The sequence below is a fragment of the Arachis ipaensis genome, chromosome B6 (assembly GCF_059453495.1).
Source record: "Arachis ipaensis isolate K30076 ecotype BB chromosome B6, ASM5945349v1, whole genome shotgun sequence".
NCBI lineage: Eukaryota > Viridiplantae > Streptophyta > Magnoliopsida > Fabales > Fabaceae > Arachis > Arachis ipaensis.
The window spans coordinates 141,548,215-141,572,086 of NC_142441.1; the positions used below are offsets into that span (position 1 = coordinate 141,548,215).

The 23,872-nt window shown below is 33.6% G+C and overlaps 2 protein-coding genes across 5 annotated transcripts; one reads left to right on the forward strand and one right to left on the reverse strand.

Moving 5' to 3' along the window:
• Positions 1–11,423: 11,423 nt before the first annotated feature.
• Positions 11,424–15,013, forward strand: LOC107605261 (uncharacterized). 2 transcript variants are annotated; one of them, XM_016307076.3, is made up of 5 exons: positions 11,560–11,716; positions 12,849–12,923; positions 13,476–13,985; positions 14,133–14,279; positions 14,576–15,013. In XM_016307076.3, exons 3-5 carry the CDS (start codon positions 13,500–13,502, stop codon positions 14,663–14,665), a joined length of 723 nt encoding a protein of 240 aa, XP_016162562.1. In that variant the 5' UTR covers positions 11,560–11,716; positions 12,849–12,923; positions 13,476–13,499; the 3' UTR covers positions 14,666–15,013. The 2 variants fall into 2 exon arrangements, with proteins under 2 accessions (XP_016162561.1, XP_016162562.1); XM_016307075.3 differs by lacking the exon at positions 12,849–12,923 and having other exon boundaries at positions 11,424–11,716.
• A 336-nt stretch (positions 15,014–15,349) lies between these two features.
• On the reverse strand, positions 15,350–22,944 carry SYN3 (Rad21/Rec8-like family protein). 3 transcript variants are annotated; one of them, XM_016307074.3, is made up of 15 exons: positions 22,707–22,944; positions 22,179–22,379; positions 21,345–21,606; positions 21,216–21,262; positions 21,077–21,120; positions 20,912–20,979; positions 20,408–20,832; positions 20,227–20,335; positions 19,960–20,096; positions 19,348–19,877; positions 18,970–19,009; positions 18,760–18,805; positions 17,296–17,425; positions 16,259–16,402; positions 15,350–15,715 (listed from the first exon to the last, which is right to left on the reverse strand). In XM_016307074.3, exons 2-14 carry the CDS (start codon positions 22,300–22,302, stop codon positions 16,307–16,309), a joined length of 2,058 nt encoding a protein of 685 aa, XP_016162560.1. In that variant the 5' UTR covers positions 22,303–22,379; positions 22,707–22,944; the 3' UTR covers positions 15,350–15,715; positions 16,259–16,306. The 3 variants fall into 3 exon arrangements, 2 of the variants coding, with proteins under 2 accessions (XP_016162560.1, XP_088345693.1); XR_015885741.1 differs by lacking the exons at positions 15,350–15,715; positions 16,259–16,402 and adding an exon at positions 18,117–18,331 and having other exon boundaries at positions 17,294–17,425; XM_088489567.1 differs by lacking the exons at positions 15,350–15,715; positions 17,296–17,425 and having other exon boundaries at positions 16,265–16,402.
• Positions 22,945–23,872: the final 928 nt, after the last annotated feature.

The following is a 23,872-nucleotide window of genomic DNA, read 5'->3' on the forward strand; positions in this document are numbered from 1 at the left end:
AAATATTGAATACACGGAGACTTTTTTTTTTCAATTTTATGAAAAGATTCATTTAAGACTATAATGATATTAATGATATATTAAATCTTAAACTACAGTAGATGAATATAAAAAATTATTTTTTAATAGTAATGTTAATGAAATAATTGATATGCAAAAAATTTTGTATCATAAGATACAAATAAGAATATAGACTGCGAAAATTTCATCTATAAAATAAAAAAAAAGTTGTCGTCAATAATTTATATTTCATCAAATTATTATTTTATATAATATTTTGAAATAAATAGTAAAAAATAGTAGATTTTCGCTAGTCTTGTGTGTTAGTAATATTTTTTTTTAATTAGAAATTTGAATATATTGACATAGTTCTCAAAATACTTTTCTGAAAAAGGAATTATATATAGCAAGATCTTAAAAAAGATTTGATATGCCGATTTGTAAATCTATTATATATTATTAATTTTATAATCAAAATGTGTCACATGTCATTTTTTTATTATAATTGAAAGCAAATTTTTTCTCCAAAATTAAGAAATTTTCTCATCTTTTTTACTAATTTTACAACCAAAATGTGTCACATGTCACTCTTTCATTGCAATTGAAATTAAATATTTCTCTCCAAAATTAAAGAATTCTTCTCTTCTCCCTACTAATTTTACAACCAAAATGTGTCACATGTCACTCTCTCATTGCAATTGAAATTTGAAGGATTACCATGTGTTCATAACACGCAGCGAAAGAAAAGAAAGTAATCCTAAAGATTTATTTTGTGCTTAAATTTTATTCGAAAAATAATATATAGATCAGATCTAAATACCTGTGTGTGCTCTAGTAAAAATCACTTTCTCCTTCGATGGTGCAAAAGGTGTAACACCCTAACTTTTAGCACCTCATGACCGCACTAAAAGTTCGAGTGCTACTTACCTCTATTCCTTTAATTATATACTATGTTTATTTAATATTAAGCATTCGCGAGTACGAACTAAAAGTTTAATTAAGAAAACGGAAAGGTTTTATTTTTAATCACTTAATCACAAAGATATATATATTCACATAGCATTATATACATAGATTTTTTATTACTTATAAATTGCTAGAATTAAAGTTTTAATTATGTAAAATATTTCTTCATAAAAGGATATATATAAGAATATGAATTTGATTAAATTCAAATAGTTATAAAATTAATTTAACTATTTATAATAAAGTAATTTTTTTAAAAAAAAAAAAGAACTCCAATTTATAAAATAAATTTTTACTTATTTATATTTATTTTTTTAAAATTGTGGATCGTTACTGAAGGCGCTATGCGTATTCACACCAAAACCAACCTTTGCTGTCAACTCCTTGACCAATGGATATCTAATCTAAATTGAAAAATCTCTTGTAACTCTTTGTATACCATAAAATTCTTCTCCAAGAATTAGGCTCACATGCGTTTATGTGTATAGAGGTAAAAGAATAAAACATTTGTGAGTTATTCTCATATTTTTCTTTTCTACTCTTGGCGCATATATATAGTATGAGACTTGTTATTGATTTTAAATTTAAATCTCAATTCAAATTTAAATCATATCTTATTATTTTAAATTTGAATCTTTCAAATTTATAAATCATATCATAACTCAATTTGAAACCGAATTAGTTAGGATCTCATCCAAATTTAGAATTCAAATTTAGAAATAGAATACCTAATTATTCTCAAATTTTATTTAATATTCTCAATTATCATACTATTATTATATTCTTGGTACTAGCAAAAAATATAATAATATTCTATTTGAATTAATATAATTAATTATTTGCTCAAATCAAAATAAAAATTAAATAATTTTACAGCAAAGATTAGAACACTCGTTAGTGTGTGACCCTATAGGTTCAATACTAAACAGGTAATAAATTAGTCATACTAAATTTACTAATCAAGGTTGGCGTCTAGCAACACTCCTTAGCAACACTCCTTAACGACCCGATAGTATAAAGTAATATATTTTTACAAAGAACCTGAGAAAAACAAAGTATAATTATATTCCTTCCATCTTTCCAACTCTTGGTTAACTGCTAGAGTATGGTATAATTGTCAAACTCTAACTTGTTACCATTATTATAATGAACTGTGAATGACTTAAAAAACTCATTTCTTCATTCATTCAATCCCCTTCGCCAACGTTTTATTCATCTCAGTCATTGTAATCATAGAGCTCAAACTCTTTACCAAGCGTTGACGGATTCTTTATTGACTAATTATTAATTTTATAAGTATTTAAATCATACCCAATGTCCATTCAGCTAGCACCCTAGGGTATTAGGTATCCAGAATCAAAGTATAATAAATACATTGTCAATTACTATGTTAATTTTGAGAATATCCTACGACAAATATGCGGTAATTATAACCATTAGGAATTCTCAAAGTAAGTCAGTTCAATAGTCATATTTCTATATGCACCATCTATATATATAATTTAATAAATAAGATCAATTAATCTTTATCCAATGAAGACCATTGTCTATATATTGATCTTTTCGAATTATTAATGTCCCTTTTAATAATCCTATGACCAAAAACAATTTAGATTAAATTATAAAAGATTTATCTCTCAATGATAAATCTCTAAATTTAATCAAGGACCTTATTATATTAACATTTTAATATAATAACAATAACAAATTATTTGACACATGATTGATTGGATTATGGTCATACTATTTATTCCCAACAAAATCAAATCTTTCTTTCTAAAATTAAAGAGTTCTCCCTTCCTCCCTCTTCCTTTCTCTATCTCTCTCATTTCTTCAACCAGTCCATCTCTTTTATATATCATTATCAATGACTAATTACGAATTTGACAATTAAAATGTGCAACATGACATTCTTTAATTGCATTAAAATTAAAATTGAAATATTGAAATTAAAACTGAAATATACTTATTATGTATCATATATTACTATCTAATTTAGTAACCAAATATGTCACATGACACTCTCTTATTAAAATTAAAAGAAAATTTTTTTCTCCAAAATTAATAAACTCCCTTCCGAAATTCTCTCATCTACCTCTCTCCATTTTTCTATTTCTCTCTACCATTTTCACTCTATATATAATTTATATTTTATATTAGTAATTTGATAAATCAAAATATGTCATCCGATATTTTTTTATTACAATTAAAAAAAAACTTCTAAAATTAACAAACTCTCACTCTCATTCTTCATCTTTATCTTTCTCTCTCTTTTCTCTCATTCTCTATTTTTTCTACTTTTCTATTCTACAAAAAACAAAATTAACAAAATAATATATATAATTCAAATAAAAATATTATTATTATATACATATTTTTTTAGTTTTTTATTTAGTTTTAAATTTTTACCGCTTATCTTTTTAATCTATATTTTTATTTCTCTTCTTTCAAATATTTATTACATATAATTTGGAGAGAATACTAATGTTATAATTAAAAATTAGAATCAAGATTTAATTGTTTAAAAAAATTAATTTTGAATTAATTTTATAACTATCAATATAATTTTTTTATACTAATATCTAATTATATATTTATATACATAGAGAGAAAGAATATTATTTTTAAATAACAAGTATAAAAATTAATTATTTCTATTTGTGCAACAGACTTAACACCTAATTAAATGTAAAAGTATACATGTTAAATTGTTTCAAATTTTAGAAAACGAATGTTAAAATTAATTATTAATAAAAAATTAAACTTTTTCATATAAAAATAATAACTAAAAACTTTATTATTTAATTTTTAATTTACAAAGATCTTGGTCTTCTTAACCAAAAATTTTTGTCAACTTACGACTTTTTTATAAAAGTAGGTTAATTCTATAAATCTTTTGTGTTATGCATAATCTATACTGTTAGGACAAAGTGCACCGTAATTTTAAAAATTTCATATTCCCATAATGTTATTACGGATAAAAGTACTAGTAAGGTTATAATCCTCTTAACTTTAAGAGAAACAAGTACAGTCTCATTATGTGCTTAAAAAGTTATAAAGCTTAAAGTGTATGAGGTTTTTTATGTTTTAACATTAGTCTAATTGATACCGAATCTATACACTTATAGTTATTATGTACGTTGTTGGTATTTTTGGCAGATATTTGAATAAGTTAAGAATGAATTACTAAATAGTAGTTAAACAAATTTTGTTACAACAAAACACTATATATTCACACACATTAAGTTAGAAAATAAAGTTAGAGATCGGTTAGTATTTATATTCTGATTTTGTTGGATGTCAAGACAATTTTGATCATTGCATGTATATTCATATACTCATTAGAAGAGTTCTTTGAAAATGTATTAAGAAAATATTTGTTACTCTTTCTACTAAAACACTTGAATATAAAATATCTTTTAAAGATATCCAATTTGGTGACTGCAAATACTTTTTGCAAATTATGAAAATAGGTTTGAAAGACCATTTGAAAATAGGTTAGTAATATAATATTTTAAATTGTTAAATAAAAGAGTTAAGAGTGTTTAAGTGTCTGTTATGCATATTAGCACGAATTCCATAAATGCATATATATTTGTTTAGTAAGAAATAAGTACTCAAAGTCTTTTATATAGATACTATTCAAGACATAAAAAATGTCTCTAGAAAGCTCTGCTAGAGTTTCGACTCAAGAGTACGACTTAGTACAGCGGAGTACCAAGAAAGTGAAAGATCAGACGGAACTCGATCTGAACTAAAGGAGTGAGATCAATGAAGAACGTATGCTGGAGGCCGATAACCCGGACTCTAGGACAAATGTATCCTATAAGGATACACTGCTGATGTCTCCAGGAGATTAAGTAGAGATGACTCCTAATGTTTAAGAATATATTGAGGAGGAAGAACCTGAAGATAGGTGGTATACAGAGGAGGGCGAGTCCTCCAAAGAAGATAAACCCTTTGATTCTTGTCTCGTCGTTTTGGTATTTAATGAATGGTGCAAACAAGGGAAAGCGGCTTTTATTATCAAAGTTCTTAGAAAAAGGGTGCATCTTGGATTTATGGAACAACGACTTAATAGAAATTGGGTCAAAAAAATAAGATTCATGTTATTGATATGGAACGTGATTACTTTCTTACTCATTTTTCAGAAAAGGAGGATTACAATCACGCTCTTTTCGGAGGTCCTTGGATGGTGGCTGGACATTATCTTATCGTTCAATGTTAGAGACCTTTATTCCTATCAAATGAGAACACAGTAAAGAAGATAGCAGCATGAATCCGTATTCCTAATCATCCTATTGAGCTATACAATCATAAATTTCTGTGCAGGGTTGGATCAACCATCAGAAGCATGCTAAAAGTTGATCATGCAACCTCTATTCATTCCAGAGGAAGGTTTGCGAGGATATGTGTTGAGATAGATCTATCTAAAAAGCTGGTGCCTAGAATCTCGGTTATGGGATACACTCTTAGCATTGAATATGAAGGTCTTCACCTTATTTGTTTCGAGTGCGGGAAATATGGACACAAATCGGGCTAATACCTTAAGGTAGTTGCCGACGAGAATGTCCAACCGGGAGTGGCTGATCTTGATGATCTAAAAGGGAAGGCAATCAATCAGAACGTGGACATTAATTCGAGTTAACACGAGAATCAGGGCAATAAAGAAAATCAGCGGATTCAGCGGGCTAATCAAGACCCTCCGGATTTCAGACGTTAGATGATGGTGAGAAAGCAAATTAGAAGAAAGCAAGAGAAAATCTCACTGGAAAATAAAAGAGTGAATAATATGAATGACAATTCCAATAATGGAAATGTTTCCAAAAATGGGTTTAAATCTTCGATGGAAGGTGGATCAAGATTTAATATCCTGACAGCAGAAGATGATGAAATGGGAATAGAGAATGAAGCGGGATTTTCGCAATCGGATTTGAGTCATGTCAATGTTGTGGAGGTTCATCCCAATGACATAAACAATACTACTATAGTAGCCATGCAAACTGGGCCAAGCTCCTTGCAGGCCTAAAGCTTTCCTTCCCTAGGGAGTATTGTCCAAAAAAAGGTGATGAGGCCAGGAGCGGGAAAAAACCCACAAGGGCCAAGAAAAATTCGGGTATCTGTATTGGGCTCATCCTCCCCAAAAAATGATTCAAGACCAAACAAAAGTATTAGAAAAAGATCCCTGTGAATGCAAGCAACATAGCTGAATCTTTCCAAGCCAAGACCTCCGCCTCGAGGAACCGTAATACCCAAACTATAGAAATGGTGATGCTGGAGAGCATAAGAGAAATAAATCGCCAACAAATTGAGGCTTACGAAATCTCCAAGAAACTTTCTGATGTGCTCGAAAATCATGTGGTTGTTAACACCTTCATTTCTTAGCAACCCCTGTCCCAGCAAAGGGTGGTGGAAGTGATGGACAAAGGAGTTAAGGAGGTCCCTTCTGATCTAACTTGGAGTAGCACAGCAGGGGAATCAAATTCAGAAAAAGGAGGAATGAAGGTTATCCCTTCGGTTCGGATCCCTTTGACGGGTAAGCCTAGTTCTCAGAACTTGGGCTAAGGTTGCTGGGTCTGTTTGATCTCCCTTCTCATGATGTTTACCATGAATATCATTGTTTGGAATTGCCGTGGAGCGGGGGTAAAGCCTTTGCCACCCTTATCAGAGATATTAGGAGAGATTATGAGGCTCATTTCATTGTTTTACTCGAAATCCACATCTGTGGGGACTGTGGGAAAATTGTTAGAGATAGAATAGGCTTTGATAAGTGTTGTGTTGAAGAGGCCAAAGGCCACTCTGGTGGCATCTAGTGCCTCTAGGACTCGGATTTTTGGAAAGTGGATGCCATTTTTCAGAATTCTCAGCTCATTCATTTAAAAGTTGAACATAAAGACTCTATGCCTTGGTTGCTCACTGTTATTTATGGGAGTCCCCAGCGTTTGATTTGAAAAGCTCTTTGGGATAATCTGAAAATATTGAGTAACTCCATTAATTTTATCCTGGTGTGCGATTAGGAATTTCAATGCCTTGCTCCATGGAAAGGGAGTGTGGGACGGAATCAACATTCTGCATGTATGGAGTTTAAATATTGCGTTCAGGAGTGTGGCCTTATTGACTTGAGTTACTCAGGCTCTCCCTTTACGGGGAAAAGAGGCAGCTTAATTGAAAGACTTGATAGAGGTCTCTACAACATTGACTAGAAGGTGACCTTTCCGGATGCTTGTGTCAAGCATTTACCTCGCCTCAAGTCTGACCATTCCCCTTTGCGCCTTCAGCTTTCAACTCCAGTTGTGCCTAATAGAAGACGCAGATCCTTTAGATTATTGGCTCATGCATCCAGATTTTGAGAGACTGGTTTCTCCTAGCTGGAATTTTAGAAATTCTTAGGATGATTGTGTGAAAGAATTTCAACTATCTCTAAAACATTAGAACACCAATGTCTATGAAAATATTTATAAAAAGAAAACAAAGATCCTGAGAAGGCTTCATGGCATCAATAACATTCCGAGCGGAAGAAATAACCATTTTTTGGAAAAAAAAACTCCAGAAAGATCTTTGGGCTGAGTATGAGAAAATTTTAGCGCAAGAGAAATTTCTGTGATTTCAAAAATCAAGATGTAATTGGATTGAATTTGGAGACCACAATACCAAGTATTTTCATGGAACAACTATAGCAAGAAGAAGGAGGAATAAAATTGTCTCTTTGCAGGAGGAAGACGGGACTTGGGTGTCTGGGTGTCTGACTAAGAGTCTCTTGAGAGGATGGTCACTACCTTTTATATCAATTTGTATACTGATGATCAACCTAATGCTCCTTTCATCTTAAAAGGTGCCTTCCTTGCCTTGTCAGATGAAGATTGTGATCTGATTGGAAGGATCTTTAATCCTATTGAAATTAAAGATGCTCTGTTTAGTATGGGGGGAAGGCTAAAAACTCCGGATACTGCTGGTATTCAAGCTATCTTCTATCAGGATAAATGAGATACTGTTGATACGGATCTTTTCCATTTGGTTGAGGAAGTCTTCCAGGATTCATAGGCGGTGACCAGCATTAATGAAATGCTTATTACTTTAATTCTGAAAGCTAATCAAGTATCTTCCCTTAAACAGATGCTGCCTATAAGTCTTTGCATTGTGTCCTACAAAGTTATTGCTAAGGTTCTGGCTAAAAGGATTCGGAGTTGCATGGAAAAGTTAATTAAGCCGACTCAATCTAGTTTTGTTCCGGGGAGGCAGACTTCTGATAATATTGTCATCACGCAAGAAGTGATTCATTCCACGAGGAATAAGAAAGGGGTGATCGGTTGGATGACCATCAAGATCGATTTAGAAAAAGCTTATGATAGGCTTAAGTGGAGTTTCATTAGAGACATTCTTCATGATATTGGCTTTCCTCAACACATTATTCATCTGATTAGCGTCTGCATTTCCACTGCAAAGATGAGGGTATTGTGGAACAGAGAGGCTTTAGAGGAATTCTCCCCTACTAGAGGCATTCGGAAGGGGGATCCTTTATTGCCCTACATTTTTGTTCTCTGCATGGAAAGGCTCTCGCAGCTTATTAGTGTGGCAATGGACCTTGACATCTGGAAGCCTATTTGTCTTAATCGTGAGGGGCCTAAGCTCTCCCATTTGTGCTTCGCGAATGATCTTATCCTTTTTGCGGAAGCCAACATGGACCAGGCGCGAGTTATCAAGCAAGTGTTGGACGAATTCTGTGCTAGCTCTATACAGAAAATTAGTAGTGAGAAAATTCATATCCTCTTCTCTCAAAATGTGAAAAACAGTGTCAGGAAAGAGATCAGTGAATCCCTCCAGTTCACTAGAACAAATGATCTCGGAAAATATCTGGGTGTTCCTATCCTTCACGAAAGGGTTAGCAAGAACACTTATAGTGGTATTATTATAAAAATGAAGTCCAGATTAAATCGTTGGAAGGAAAATTCTCTCTCTCTCTTGCTGGACGATCAACCCTGATGAAATCTGTTCTTTCATCTTTACCTTCTTATACTATGCAAACTGCTCTCTTGTCGATATCTATTTATAATATTATTGATCAAAATTACAGGAATTTTATCTGGGGAGAGACTGAGCACAGTAAAAAACCTCATCCGATGAGCTGGAGGAAGTTAAGGGAACCAAAAAACTCTGAGGGGATTGGAGTATGCCATGCTAGGGACTTGAATCAGGCGTACATGATGAAAATTGGGTGGGGTCTAGTTGAGAAGAACAACAGTCTTTGGGCCAAAGTGCTTAGGTCCAAGTACAAGTTTGGAAGTCATATTCTCCCTATTGTCTAAAGAAGGAGTAAGGATTCGAACTTATGAAAGGGGGCTTTCTCTTCTTGGGATAAATTGAAAAGCAATACGATTTGAAGGATTGGGGATGGCTCAAAAATTTTGATTTTTGAAATCACCAGTGGGTTCCGACTGTAGGACATCTTAAACAGCATGCTGTAAGTAGTGAGTTCAATTCCAATTTATCTACTAATGACTTTCTCTCGGTTTCAGGTGCGTGGGATAAAAGAAAGTTCAGGGACTGGTTGCCGGAGGATATCGTGAAGAGAATAATGGCCATGGCTCCTCCTTCTCCTTGGAGAGACGTTGATCGATTAGGTGGGGGCTGTCGCAAGATGGATCTTTTAACCTAAAATTAGCTTACAATTCCTTATGCGAAGAGTTCCCCCTCCTAATTTGTTGTCCAATCGTATTTGGAGGTGGGGAGGTCCGGAAAGAGTGCATTACTTTCTCTAGCTGGTGGCAAACGATGCTATTTTAACAAATTACAATAGAAAAAGAAGACATATGACTATGTACTCCTCTTGCCCGAGATGTAATGCAGCAGACGAGACAACTTTGCATGTGTTTCGAGACTATTTTTTGGCCAAAGAGATCTAGAGTCGTCTCATTCCACAGGAGTACATAAATACTTTTTTTTATCCTTGATCTTCAAGCTTGGTTGACTTTTAATCTGTCCAAAAATCGCACAGTGGGGGAGAGGATCTTTGGTATCGTTGCTTCGTCCCTATGGTATGCAAAGAATTTGCTGATTTTTAAAGGGAAATACACCTCGCAGTATGCGTTGGTTCACTCTATCTAGGCTCGGTCAAGGAAGATAGAGAGTACCTCTTCTAAGTTACTAAAGCACAGGAACTTGAACATCAGTACAAAGCGTTTGATTGGATGGGAACCACCTCAAGAGATGTTTATCAAGATTAATGTCGATGGGTCCTTCTATAATCATAACAACAATGCAGCTTGCGGTGGCGTTCTTAGAGATTCCTTAGGAAGATTTGTGAAAGGTTCCTCCTGCAATCTGGGAAATTGTTCCATAATGCATGCTGAATTATGGGCAGTGATAAAAGGGTTGCAATTAGCTATGGCAAATGAATTGAATCACATTATTATAGAATCGGATTCTCATATGGCTATCAACATGATTAAGAACGGGTGCTCGTCTAATCATCCCTGCTTCCTCCTAATCCAAGATATCCTTGTTTTGTCTCGCCACATACAGGAGATTAATTGGCGTCACAACCTTTGAAAAGTAAATTTGGTAGCTGATTGTCTGTTTAAGCAGGATCAGAGTCTATTGTTAGGAATTCATATATATGATACCCCTCTTCTTGCTATAGTTTATTCTCTTATTTCTGATTGTATGAGTGTTGTTAGGACAAGAAGTTCTGTCTAGACCTCTCCTTATTTTTCTCTTTTACTGTTTGAGATTCATCTGTCTAAAAATTTCTACTAGCTGTCCAAATTTTTCCAGCAGAACGTGAGGTAGCGAGTGAGTCACCCTTAAATTCGGATCGAGTGTCCCGTCGGATCGGTGGTCCATAGTCAGACCGAAATTCTTATCGGATTGAACTAGACATATCTAATTAAATTGTATTATATTTTATTAAAGTCACATTAAAAAATTTAAAGTTTAATATTTATCAATACTCGCATGCATCTAATTTTTTTTTCTGAAAAAGGAAATAAATAAAAATGAGATAGAGACAAAAAGCGATTTATGACTTTTATCAAAGTAGAACAGAAGACAGGGGATGGGAGAAGAATCTCCCCCCTACATAGAGCCATTGTCATCTCTAATAAAGAAAAAAAAAATATTTGGGAGAAAACTGTTTCCGCCTATGAGTGGGAAAGATGAGTGATGATTACTGTTGAGTCCCAAAGAGGACCCAACCCCACAACATGGCCACAGATACAGTACACTGACACTGCCTTTGGTGCAATTCATCGTATTCTGTGCACCAATTTGCAATTATAATACTCCAAAATAATATATCTCCTCAGTCCTCACTACTATTTAATAAAAAAAAAAAAGAAAAAGAAAAAGCATATCTTTTATGAGAATGACAAGAGAAATGGGGTCACTGCATTATAAAAATGATAGTGTCCTTTTCCTACTTTTGTCTTTATTTAGTATTTCCTTACATCACTTTTCCCCTCAATTTTTTTTCACATATATAAATCATTAAATTCTCTCTCTCTCTTTCTAAGTCTTCATAATCATCAAAGCTCTTAAAATCTCAAACACTTTGGCTGCTCTCTCCATTCTCTTCCTCTTCTTTCTTTTCTCACTGAAGCTTAGATTTTCCAAGACAAAATAAAAATAATAGGAAAGAAAGAAAGAAAAAATGTATGCAGAAACTGGTCTTTTCTTCCCGTATTTGCAGAACTTCTCTCAAGAGCTTCAACAGCTTGAGGAGTATTGCATGAACCAGAAATCCATTGATTCAATGGTACCTATATAACTCTCTTATTAATGCTTTTACTTTGTTCAATTTTCTTCAGCACCGCTTGCTTCATCTGCATTTGACCTAATGAGCTCTTCTACTTGCATGAACTAATTGAAATCTCAAAATTGAGTTGCTTGATTCATAGTACTAAGTTTGATGAGAAGAAAATTGAGTAGTTGATACTTATTTAATTTTTGTCAATTTATTTATTTAACACCATGTTTTTTTTTATCATTATTATTATTTCGTTTTGATCGTTCGCACCATCTCATTCAGAATGTTTTCACAGCTGGAGTTGGCTTTTATATGCTGGATCTGGAAAAAGTGTTACAAAAAAAAAGAAAAAAAAAAGAAGCATTGATGGAAAGTGTTATTAGTTGTGATACTTCCGTGTTCTGTGCAATTTCTTTCTTTCTTCTATTTTTAAATTTTAATTTTAATATTTTTGGGGATGAAGTGTGAACTCATAGTGGGGCTTGTCTTTTTGTGCCGCACTGAGGGAGGTTGATTGAAGGGGAAAAAATTAAAGTTCTTTTATTATTATTCTCTTTTTTCTTTATGGCAATGATAAAGAAAAGGGTTAGAGGAAAAGGACTAGTTTATGCTCAACTTAATAGCTTCATCATGGCTTTGTCTCGCACTAAAATTTTGTAGTTGGAGGAGAAAGGAGGCGATTATCATGCTAGTTTGCTTCTATTTCTCTGCACTACACAATTTTAAAATAATAAAGTCAGTAATAAACAAATAAATAAAGTACTTAAAAATTATTAGTAAGTGGGGTTGTTTCAACTTTCAAAATGACATGGATTAGTGTTTTGGTCATTGAAGTTTGAAACAACACTTTAGTCTCAAGCTTAAGATACTTTGATACTTGTTCACTTTATTCATTTATTTACTAGTTCCGGGTTATTATTATTACTGTTGCTCTTTATTTTTTTATATTTTAATAAATCAATGTATTTAGATATAATTTTGTTTTGGTACACTTTTTAATGTATCAAAGAACTAAAAGTGACAGATATGGTGAAAAGATTTTAGTATTTTCCCTCCAAATTGTTAACAAAAATTTTGATCCTATAATGAGATACCTGAAGCTATGGGCATGTTCCTCTGATGCTAGTTTCAATGTTTTCAGCCATCAACACATGGACTCATTCAAAGTCACAGCTTTTGGGGGGTGAAGCATGATGATCTTTGAACTAGCACTCATGTAACTAAATTCCAATTCAAATAAAAACTTGATCTGATCTCTTCTCTTGCTTCTCGCTCTTCCTTTCCCCGTGTGACGGTCTCAGCTGAATTTGTGCCCTTTTCATTGTTGATGCAAGGCTTCTGTTATGTTGTAGTTTCGCTACTATATATATCATACTTAATAATACAATAAAACTATTTAGTAATTGGCTCAGGGACACACACAAATATGACTCACAATACAAGTGGTCTTCTTTCTGTTCTTTTTTCTTATTTTGATTGCTCTTCCTGTTTTTATTTATAACAAGTATTAAAGAAAAATGATCATTATTGACCTCAGATTAAGCACCATTGAATTGCTCATTGTGTTTCGTTGCGGCTGTGGAGGGCCACACTTAAATTGCTATTAACATTAATAATACATTGATTATGATGTTTACTGCCACTATGTTTATATTAAGTGTTTGATATCTTCTGTATTTAATCTTTTTTATCTTAAAGCTGAAATTTATACATATTATGTTTCTGAATTATCTGTTGTTTACTTTTTGTTTCCTTGTGTTTGATGCAGAGTGACCTTGCTCAATCTTCAGCAATGACAGAGTATGATCTGTTAGTAGAAGGAGATTTGTTCAAAGCACCGGAACCTATCATAGAAGAACCACTGATAGATGTGGATCCAATGACTGCAGCAGCCATCTCAATGATATCTTGCGGGGAAGATGTATCCTCACAGGGTCTAGAATCTCAGGACATCGACATTCTTCAGAACGATAATCAGCTCTTGAGTGAGGTGTTCTACGAGTGCAAAAAGGATCTCATAGAGAAGGCAGCGATAGAGTCACCGCTGTCTGATATATTGGAAATCAATATTCCTGCTCTGAATGTAGATGACAGTTTCACTCAAGAAAATAAACCAATTCCTGATGTGCCATTGGCCAAGAGTGTCAGTTCTAGAAGCTTGAGTGCAATGGATTGGATGAATTCTGTTGGCATGAAGCCTACTTTTCTAGAATTCCCTGGAATTGATTTCAATGAGGTTTATGGCATGCGACGAGCATTTAGTGAGGGAGATATAAAGGTTAGTAGGCTCAAGACCTAACAAGACCAATAAAGAATTTCAATCAATTCATCTCTTATCAGTTGGTTTGCTATAAAGGAATTCTGTAATTACCTTAATCTGATTGATCACTTAGAATTAACAAATTGATGCATTTTTTGTTTACAGACACTTGGTAATGGAAACATGAATGTTGCTCAATCTCCCCATGATAGGCCTTCTCTTCTTAGCAACTGCACCAGCGAGGAACGGCAAGAAAAACTCTCGAGATATAGAAACAAGAAGACAAAGAGAAATTTTGGAAGGAAGATTAAGGTAACTTTTCAGTTTTGCCGCCATTTTGATAATTAAGAATTTCACAAGCAAATGCCTTGAAAATTCTTATGTATTGGATTGCCTCACATCACATGTGCCTTCAATTTTTGTAAGATTGTATAAGAAATACTAGGTAAGGTGGCAATATCAAGAAAAAAGAATGAGGGTTAAACAATGTAGAAATACTAGTTGTCAAAACCAATTATTTACATAGCTTAAGTAATTTAACAGGCATCAAACTTTTTTTTTTAATCATGCATAATTCCATTGACACTATAATTTGCTTTTGTTTCCAGTATGCTTGCAGGAAGGCACTCGCCGACAGCCAGCCAAGAATCCGCGGAAGGTTTGCAAAGACGGAAGAATCCGACATAAAGAGGCAATGAATCTTAACCCTGATTTTGATGGAAGCAATTAGGAAAATCATCAACCAAGCATCTATATCGGATCAAGAAGAGAAGAGCTTATTAATAGAATATGTGCGTATAATGGTAGACTTAGTGGAGTTTGTATTATTAACTTGAACAGATATAGATGGCTGAATAAGACCGAACCTCCATAAAACTCCTTAGGGGAAGTTCACTTTCAACTCTCAATCTACTGTAATAGCCTTTTTTTTTTTTTACGGAAGTGATCTTCCTTGTTCATCTGTAAATAGGTTTGTTGAATAAAAGGGAAAAGAGGAGTGTATCATGTTCAATTATGTATAATGATATGCCATTTTTTTTCGTCTATTTTGTCAATGTCTGTATTCTTAGTTTGACTTCATGGTCTTTAACTCTATATTCAAACTTTAGTCTCATGCCAAACTGAACGGACCTATTTTTTCCTTTCAAATTTTATAGTCTTTCTTATCAAACTTCTTTGTACACGAGAGGATCTTGTTTAGATTGTTCGCACCTGAACGCACCGTTATTGTCATATTAAAGTAAACCATACAATTAAGCCACTTCGACCACAAAAATAACCAGAGTTAAAAAAAAAAAAAAAAAAACCTGCTCTAATCCAGTAGAGAAAACAAAGGATGCCAACTGCAGACAACTGTAAAAACTGTAACATTAACACCTTTATCTAGCATTCAGCAAATACAAATTATCATTTCCATCCATAAATAACACAAGCTAGCTAGTAAACACATCGAAACGATGCCATATGCTTTGCTAAGTGGCAGACAATAAATTAAGACCAAATTAAACTGTTAAAGGCCAAATTTCATCCTATTTTTTTTACAATAACTTAAAAAGAAATAATAATAATAATAATAATAATAATAATAATAATAATAATAATAATAATATTAATATTTAATTATAGCTTGATTAGAGTACGCAAGTACTCTACATACAAAACTAAGTGACAAAACCATTTCTCTATGTGCTTGTTAGTGTGTGTCCATGTTTACCAGAATCCAACACTTTTCTTGTCTCGAGACCCATCTGCAATCCAATAAAGATAAAAGTTTAAACAAGAGATAATACGAATTTTTAGCTTCATCAACAGTGTATTATGCATGGATGGGGTCAAAAAGGAAAGAGACTTCTTTTTTGGGATGTATAAATAAACAAGAACTTAATTATTATATATTGACATCAATAAAAATAAATAAATAAATAATAATTATCGAGCAACAACAGCATGGGAATTCTCAATTTATCTAATGACTTTTAAGAAAATAAATGATTAACTACAATTTGTTTGCTCAAACCCTACGTATAAATTAGATCCAATACATTTTCAAGGTCAAGAATTCTCAAGAGTGAAATTTGCTTCATATTCTTTTTTACCCTCTTCCCCAGGTTTTACCAAAATAACAAACAAGACAATGCAGTATTACAATTGAAAGCAAATGCATCAGCATATATGACAGATGATGACCGTAAAAATATAAAATAAAATGAGTTAAACCAAAAGTACAACTAGTTTCTACTATAAGCTTGAATAAAGTCATGAAAGTCTCAAAAAGAGGCTAGAACTCTTACCTATTTACATCAGCGCCCTGAAGTATTACAAGCAACTTAACAAAACTATCAAAATTGACAATTCAAGGAAGGGGTCAAATTCAAGCTGATATCACCATAAGGCTGTTCTTGATGTACGTCAATATGTCCATAACTCTTCAAAACCTATAATGCAACATTCAAATTGGCATCACCAAGAAAAGACTAAATTCTATGAGAGAGAGAGAGAGAGAGAGAGAGAGAGAGAGAGAGAGAGAGAGAGAGAGGGGGGGGGGGGACACTCCATTGTTCACAAGAATAAATAAGTACAATTTGTAGGACTTTTTGTGAGGATTATGCTATGGTGAAGAATGCTTTTCAATGGAGATTTTTTTTTTAAATAAGAGAAAAGGTCACCCAAAAAAATCATCTTCTCTATAAATTTAGTGTGAATCTTCATTCTTCACCAAAGAAATTTCCCTTTTGTTACTACCGGTCAACAAAACACTAAAATGCTATATCTCTATTCACAATCCACTACTGGTCCAATTAACATACACACAATCATAAGCCACTAGTCTTAAGTCATAAAGAAAACCCACAGCAAGTCATATCTAATTGGAAAAAACAAAGAGAAAATTAGAAAAATACTCTAGTCTCTACTATCTAAATGTTAAGTAATAATTGTATGATCAGTATCCTCTTGCATATTCATGTTGCATAACTATGGTGTTAAGTATCCAAGGAAAGTGGGAAACCACACCTTAAAAGCTAGCTGTTAAGGAAGAAGAACCACTCTCCTTATATACAAGTCCCTAACAATACACCGGCCCTGGAGAGCCGACGTCCACAGCGGCTTCCATGGCGCCGACAACCAGGCCCTGATACCATTGTTAAATATATAAGGAAAGTGGGAAACCACACCTTAAAAGCTAGCTGTTAAGGGGGAAGAACCACTCTCCTTATATACAACATCAAGCATCCCACACTACCCGATGTGGGACTTTGAGCACCCATAATACCCAAGTCCCTAACATATGGTTATTATGTAAAATTTGGAAATGTTACTGAAAACTCACCAATATGCTATAGAACATGCAAGCAGAGATCCTTCTAGTTTTCCCTTCCAAGATCTTATTCAAGCTGAGATCTTCAGCAGGGTCCTCCAAAATTGGGGCAATTCGACTTTTGAAAAATTCAGCTACAGCCCTAGAGTTAAACAAGTCGAGAATATTAGCTCAAAGCAGGGGACTTAAACAACTAGTACATCAATAACACCTGAGCCCTATCACACTAAATAAAGCCAACTACATTTGATGAGGCCATAATGCCAAATCATAAATAACATTCACATTTACACATTACAAATTAAATCTTTCTAATAGTTTCACCCATGATTTGTCGAGCCCCTCTCTACTCTTACCGTCCTTACTGTGGGTTACTAAAGGATCTCCACACATACCCAAACCACCTAACATGAAAGTCTACCGTACTTCCCCCATCAACATCATTGACAAAAGAGTGCCTTTACTTGTTATGATTCTTTTGCATAATCACCACCATCAATCCCAAATATATCCAATTCCTAAAAGTAACCATTTTTTTCCATACTTACTCTTGCTTGATATCTTATGTTTGAATTTCCACTTACATATTATGATAAGTCAAATAAATAATCTATTCTAGCCCATGAAAGAGGGAAACCAAAGGCCAGAGATCATATGATGTAGAAGTACACTAGGTAAACTGGAACTATTCAAGTTCCCAGACTACATGAAGAATGAGATAAAATACTAAAAGCAGATAAAATTAATTGTTCATGTAAAACTTGTAATTTGAATCACAAAGCAATTGAAATAGCATGTAAAATAAGTAATGATACAGCAATAAATGCATGCACCTTTGCACATTCTTTATCCATCAAATCCATCTCTCAATCTCTCATGTAGTCAACAGAGGCTCTATGGAAAGGTGTATTGGCTGACAAAGGATGAATATGAACATAAGTTCAGCATGGCTGGGATGATGATGCTTAGAGTAGTACCCATTGTTGAAAAGATTGTAGAATTTCGTATTAGGTGGTTTGGACATGTGGAGAGAAAGCAAGTAGAGCATCTAGTGAGAAAGGTGGATTAGAAGGAAGACAGACAAGTGGTTAGAAATAGAGGAGGAAGACTTATAAACACTCTACATTAAGTGGCTACGTGAAATCTGTGTGAACAATCTTACTACAAACATGATAGATAATAGAGTACAATGAAGTTTGATCTATGTAATCTACCCCACCTAGTGGGATAAGACTTTGTTGTTGTTATTGTTCTCTCATGACTCTTCATTTTATTAACTTCAAAATTCGTTCAGGAAAATAAAGGGACTTGGGCAGTATTTATACAGCTACCTATTTAGCAACACAAGCTACATCTAAAAAATTTGAAGCCTCAAATGTGTAGCTTAAAAACATTTTCAAAATCCTTCTTAAAGAGACTTAATTGACATTATATGACTACCAAAACCAAACCAGAACAAATATAATAAACCAGTACCTAGTCCTCGTAGACATATTGAGACCTTCACTTGTACTTTGCAAACCTGCCATTAAAATATTTATGTTATCTATAATGCTACTTATGAAAATAACACAAACTTTGGCATTCCAATATCGTCTGTGCAAGATAAAAGTAAACCCACAATAAATAGAAAAAGAAATAAAGAATAGTACATCAAATTGCAAATGAAAGGAAAATAGAACATACTGGCTGGTGAGTTGTTGTCCATTTCCAGAAAAGAGAGTTCCTACAGGAGTTGAACAAAAACATTAAATGTAATGGTTAATCGTAATCAATTAAGAACATCAAATCAAAAGGCATCATTAAATCAATTAAAAGGTTTTTAAAACTAAAAATTATAGAACTAGTGGATTTTAAAAGAATATACATAAATATCAACTTTAAGGTAACACGGGTCAAAATGTAAAATATATTTGCTCATACATATTTCATACCACCAAAAAAGAAAAAAAGTAACACAACAAAACAACAAAATCAGGAGAAACACAATGTATAGATAGGATGGAATATGGTTAACCAAGTAAGAATATACGAAAGCATTGATTACAAAGTTTCAAAGCTTACTTCTGTTGCCGCAGAATTGATCAACTGATGAATATCTGAAAGACCAAGGTTTCGAGATGATTCACCAACATATGTCGTGGGTGTTTCCATCATTGATCCAGGAACTGCAGGTGATGTTGCTAAATCTGGTGTATCCATTGACCCAGTTGCAATATTTGTTCTCTCCGGGGAAACTGACACAGACCTTAAATTCTGAGCAGAAATAGAACTCATGTCATCTCTTCCAACATTGCCCGAACCTTCACCTTCACCTTCAATATTGATTTCAACACCCACATCGTGAGAAGGGACCATATGAGGTGGAGAAGCAGCAACATTAAGGCGTATATGTTCAATTTCCCTATCCAGTACAGGTGAAGCAATGGATACAGCAACAGGTGTAACAGGTCTAGGCTCCTCCGGGATTTGATTAGTTGGGGATGAAGTCCTGGCAATACCAACATCCTCATGATCTTCCTCAGAGATGACCAAATGGGGTTTTGAACATATATATTCCCTTTTGGATATGTCTATATGATCCTTACAAATTCCTGATATGGAGCAACATGTTTTCAGATGATAAGTTTATGAAAAACTATAAGGAGACACAAGCTGTAAAACAAGCCTATTTACCAGTTAATAATGGCTGATCAAACATTTGTTCCTTTCTTTGGATATTGTTCAGTTTCCATGTACCCAAGGCAGAGGAAGGCGCTTCCCTTCTTTTTTTAAGTATATCTTGGGGATTATTAAGTGCTCCCCTCATGAATCTACAAATATACATCCCTATATGAGTAATGGGCATGAAAAGAAAAACAGGAAGTTATAGAAATATAGATCATGACTATAAGTTGCAGGAGAACAGAGCAATTTAATAAAATTCAAACTTTAAAACCTTACCTATTAGTCAAGACTATGGGATCATCAAAGAACTGTTTTCTCTTCCTTCCTCTCTTTGGATGCTGCTGAATTGGTGGACTTTCACGAAGCACCAGAGGGGAACTATGTCCTACAACACAATTAAGGATTAAGAATTTTATAATTCTAGGTTATTGTAAAACGCGAGACAGAATGCACTGACCTACGAAAACTTGGGCATCTGAAGCATCCCCATGAGAAGTAACCGGAGTTTGTGGTCCAAGATGTTGCTCAGATGGTGCAGGAATCCCTTCAGGGTCCACATCCATCATTTCAGGAATATGATCCTTTTCCTTCATAGTTTCATCAAGATCTCCACTTGGTACAGTATCTTTATCCTCGGGATTTGGATATACTAGAGGGTTTTCTACATTACGAGCATCGTTGGCATCACGAAGAATCTCCGGCGTAGGTTGGGCTGCTTGTGGAGAAGTGGTATCACCAGGACCCACATCACGGGTAACCTCAGGATCCTGAACATTATGAGGGCGGTCACCAGCACTATGTGGGGTAGTAGGTGATTCTCTCTGGATACTTGGACCACCATCTTGGAAACCAGCATTTTTCAATGGAGACTGGAGGATAATGCTGTAACCAAAAAGAAATAGATTATTCAATTGGTTTCATAAGACAAACACCAAAATGAGAAAGAACTTTGAAAGCTTACTCCTCCTCCATTTGTCCAACCCCTGAATCTGGAAGCACTTCTGTGTTAGAGGAATCCATTCTTATATCCTAAATATTGAAAAATTCAGCAGATTTAATATATTTGCAACTCCAAAACCCCATTAATAAAAAGGGTGCAGGTAATAGAAAGGAAATAAGGTTATACCTCATCAAAAGATACAACTATAAACTGCTCCATTACCATTTGATCTGCACTTCACATGAAAAAGCACAAAAGAGATCATTAATGTCATGTTTTTACAAACTTTAAGACATAACTAATTCAACAAATCTAGTTATATAACCTGGTATTGTGATATCTTCTTGATTCTTCTGGTGCTTATCCTCAATCCTAAGTGATATTCAACAATCCACATCATCTATAGATTCCAATAGAAGAAAAAACAAGACTAAAGCATACCGAGTTACAATACCTGTTATGATCTGGTTCATCATCCAAGTTCACGGCATCAAGATCAAATGTCTCAGGTAGGGTGATAGATTGAACTGGTGCCTTCCTTGCATCCTCTGGCAAATTAAGTTGTATAGAAGCAAATGCTTTGTTCAAACTAGTCAAAACAACACTGCAGTCATGGACAAGGTAATCAACTTTCTTTGAATATATCCGAACAATGCCCAAGAGAAGGTGGCCCGACAATCTTAGTGCAACAGGAGCCCCTGGATCCATGATGTGTTCTACAAGAGATCCAGGTAAAATATTAATTTAAGTGTTAAAATTAGATTCTAAAGGAGGAGTATTGTAGCTTTTTGCAACAGGAAAAAATCACCAAATGTAAGTTGAAAAACACAGAAATTACCACATAAAAACATTTAAGAAACACAAGTTTAGGAGTGACTTTCAAAATGAAAAAGCATTTGCAATTATCTTAGTCCTTTCTATATCTCTCAACTGTCAGCACAGCCAAAAGCAACAAGTCCACCCTCTTCTTTTGCATGAAAGCAAATTCTAAATGAATAATTGTAAATTATTATGAAAAATTAAGAACCGTTAAAATGAGATGAGTGTTGTTTTGGAAAAGAAACAAAAAAAAACTTGGACTTTCCAAAGAATAAAAATAAAATAATAAAAAAAAGGATTTTCAGGAATAATGCAGAAATGATAGCAGTGATATAAAAGATTATTGAAAAAGATGAGTGCCATAAAGTATTAAGTAAGCTTAAAGAAAATGATTAACGAAATGGACATCCACACATTTTAGAGCTCAATCAAAACTTATAAATTGGCATTAATAAAAACAAAAACCTACCAATGGTGGATGGAATATTGGTTGACGTATAATGTGACTTCTTTAGCCTGTGTTGGAGATGAGCAGCAATCCACACTGTTGCCAGCGGGCCTTTTCGTCCCAAAAATGTATGAGAATAAAACATACTCTTTCCTTGTTCCAAATGTTGGTAGCAAAGTACTGATGTTCTTGTCTTCCTTTAGCTCTTTGATTCCAGAGAAACTGTAAGAAGAGAAAGCAAAAGGAATCGAACGATTAAGTTTCGTTGAAAAAACTCTGCTGGGCACTTTTACTAAAAAGCATAATTATAATCAAGCATGAGGCATAAAAAAAGGGAAAGCCTTTGGACCCTAAACATATGCCTAGATGCTAAATACATCGTATTATTCCATCTTTCGCTTCTCATAAGCATATTGTCAAAAACCAGTGATAGTTATAGAGTTCAAAATACTAAGCTAACAAAAATGCAAAATTGATAGCAATACCAGTGAAATAATTTTAAGTTTAGCGCCATAGTGAAGTAGCAGAAAAATCAGATATTTAGAATACCAGAAAATTCAGAAAATCAGAAAATCTGGGTCCCCGTTTCAGCTCACCGCTGCCGCTCCTCACTACCGCCAGCGAGTCCAGAGGCCGCCAGAGCAACCGAGCGTTCTCGTCAGCGTCGTCAGTGTAGGTGTGTGACGAAGAGAGAAAGAAGAAGGAATTGAAGCCAATGTGTGTCGGGTTGGAGAGAGAAGGAAGGAGGTGATGGATTGTGGCCTGTGGAAGTGAAGTCTAGGGTTGAAGAGGCAGCAGGAAACGAATGAGAGAGAATTGAAAAAAGTGATTAAGTGAAAAGAAATGGGCGCGAAAACCTTTGGTGTTTGGCGGGTACGAAATAAAGGGTACACTTTGCAAAAGTCATACCAAAAAATTAGTGTTGCCATAAGATCCAAGTTTTTTTGTGTCTGTGTCATGGGATCCAATTTGTTTAGGCCAATTTTCGAAAAACAACTTAATTAAATTATTTTAAAAGAAATTAAAATATAAGAATTTAAATTAAAATCAGTTTATAAATAAATAATTCTGTGTTTAGGTAAATAATTTAATTAATTTTTTTAATAAATAAAAATAATAAAATAACTTTTGAAATTAAAAAAATTCATATTTTTTTATTTTTTCAAAAGTTCTTCAATAATTTTTCAAAAAATTAAAAACATCTTTTAAAAACTGTATAAAACAATATTAATGTAATTTTTATAATTCAAAAAATAATTTATAATAATTTAATAATATCTAAACAAATTAATTATGCAACAAAAAAGTTAAACTAAGATGATAGATAAATTTTATATCCAATGATGTAATTTTTTTTTATTCAAATTAGATAATAAAAGTTGTTCCACAAACCTTTTCATGAATTGATGTGAATTATTAACAATTAAAGTAAAAAAAGGAAATTAATAAAATCATAAAATCTAAATAAGACCTAAAGTAATATCCATATAGTAAAATAAAAAAATTATATAAGTTTTATACTTAATTCAAAGAGAAAAGGACAAATAAGTCCCTGACTTTTTGTTTTGCGGACATTTTCGTCCCTGACCATTGAAAAATACTTTTAAGTTCCTGACCTTTACAAAATTTAGACGGATCAGTCCCTGACGGAGACATTTGGACGAATCAGTCCCTGACGGAGGCATTTGGACGGAGGAACTGATCCGTCCAAATTT

Coding starts and splice junctions, on each gene's coding strand:
- LOC107605261 (XM_016307075.3), top strand. CDS start 11,612: ATGTATGCAGAAACTGGTCTTTTCTTCCCGTATTTGCAGAACTTCTCT. Junction 13,986..14,132: donor TTAGTGAGGGAGATATAAAG/GTTAGTAGGCTC, acceptor TTTTGTTTACAG/ACACTTGGTAATGGAAACAT. Junction 14,280..14,575: donor ATTTTGGAAGGAAGATTAAG/GTAACTTTTCAG, acceptor TTTTGTTTCCAG/TATGCTTGCAGGAAGGCACT.
- SYN3 (XM_016307074.3), bottom strand. CDS start 22,302: ATGTTTTATTCTCATACATTTTTGGGACGAAAAGGCCCGCTGGCAACA. Junction 19,878..19,959: donor TGATCAGCCATTATTAACTG/GTAAATAGGCTT, acceptor GCTCCATATCAG/GAATTTGTAAGGATCATATA. Junction 17,426..18,759: donor AATATGTCTACGAGGACTAG/GTACTGGTTTAT, acceptor GTTTAACTCTAG/GGCTGTAGCTGAATTTTTCA.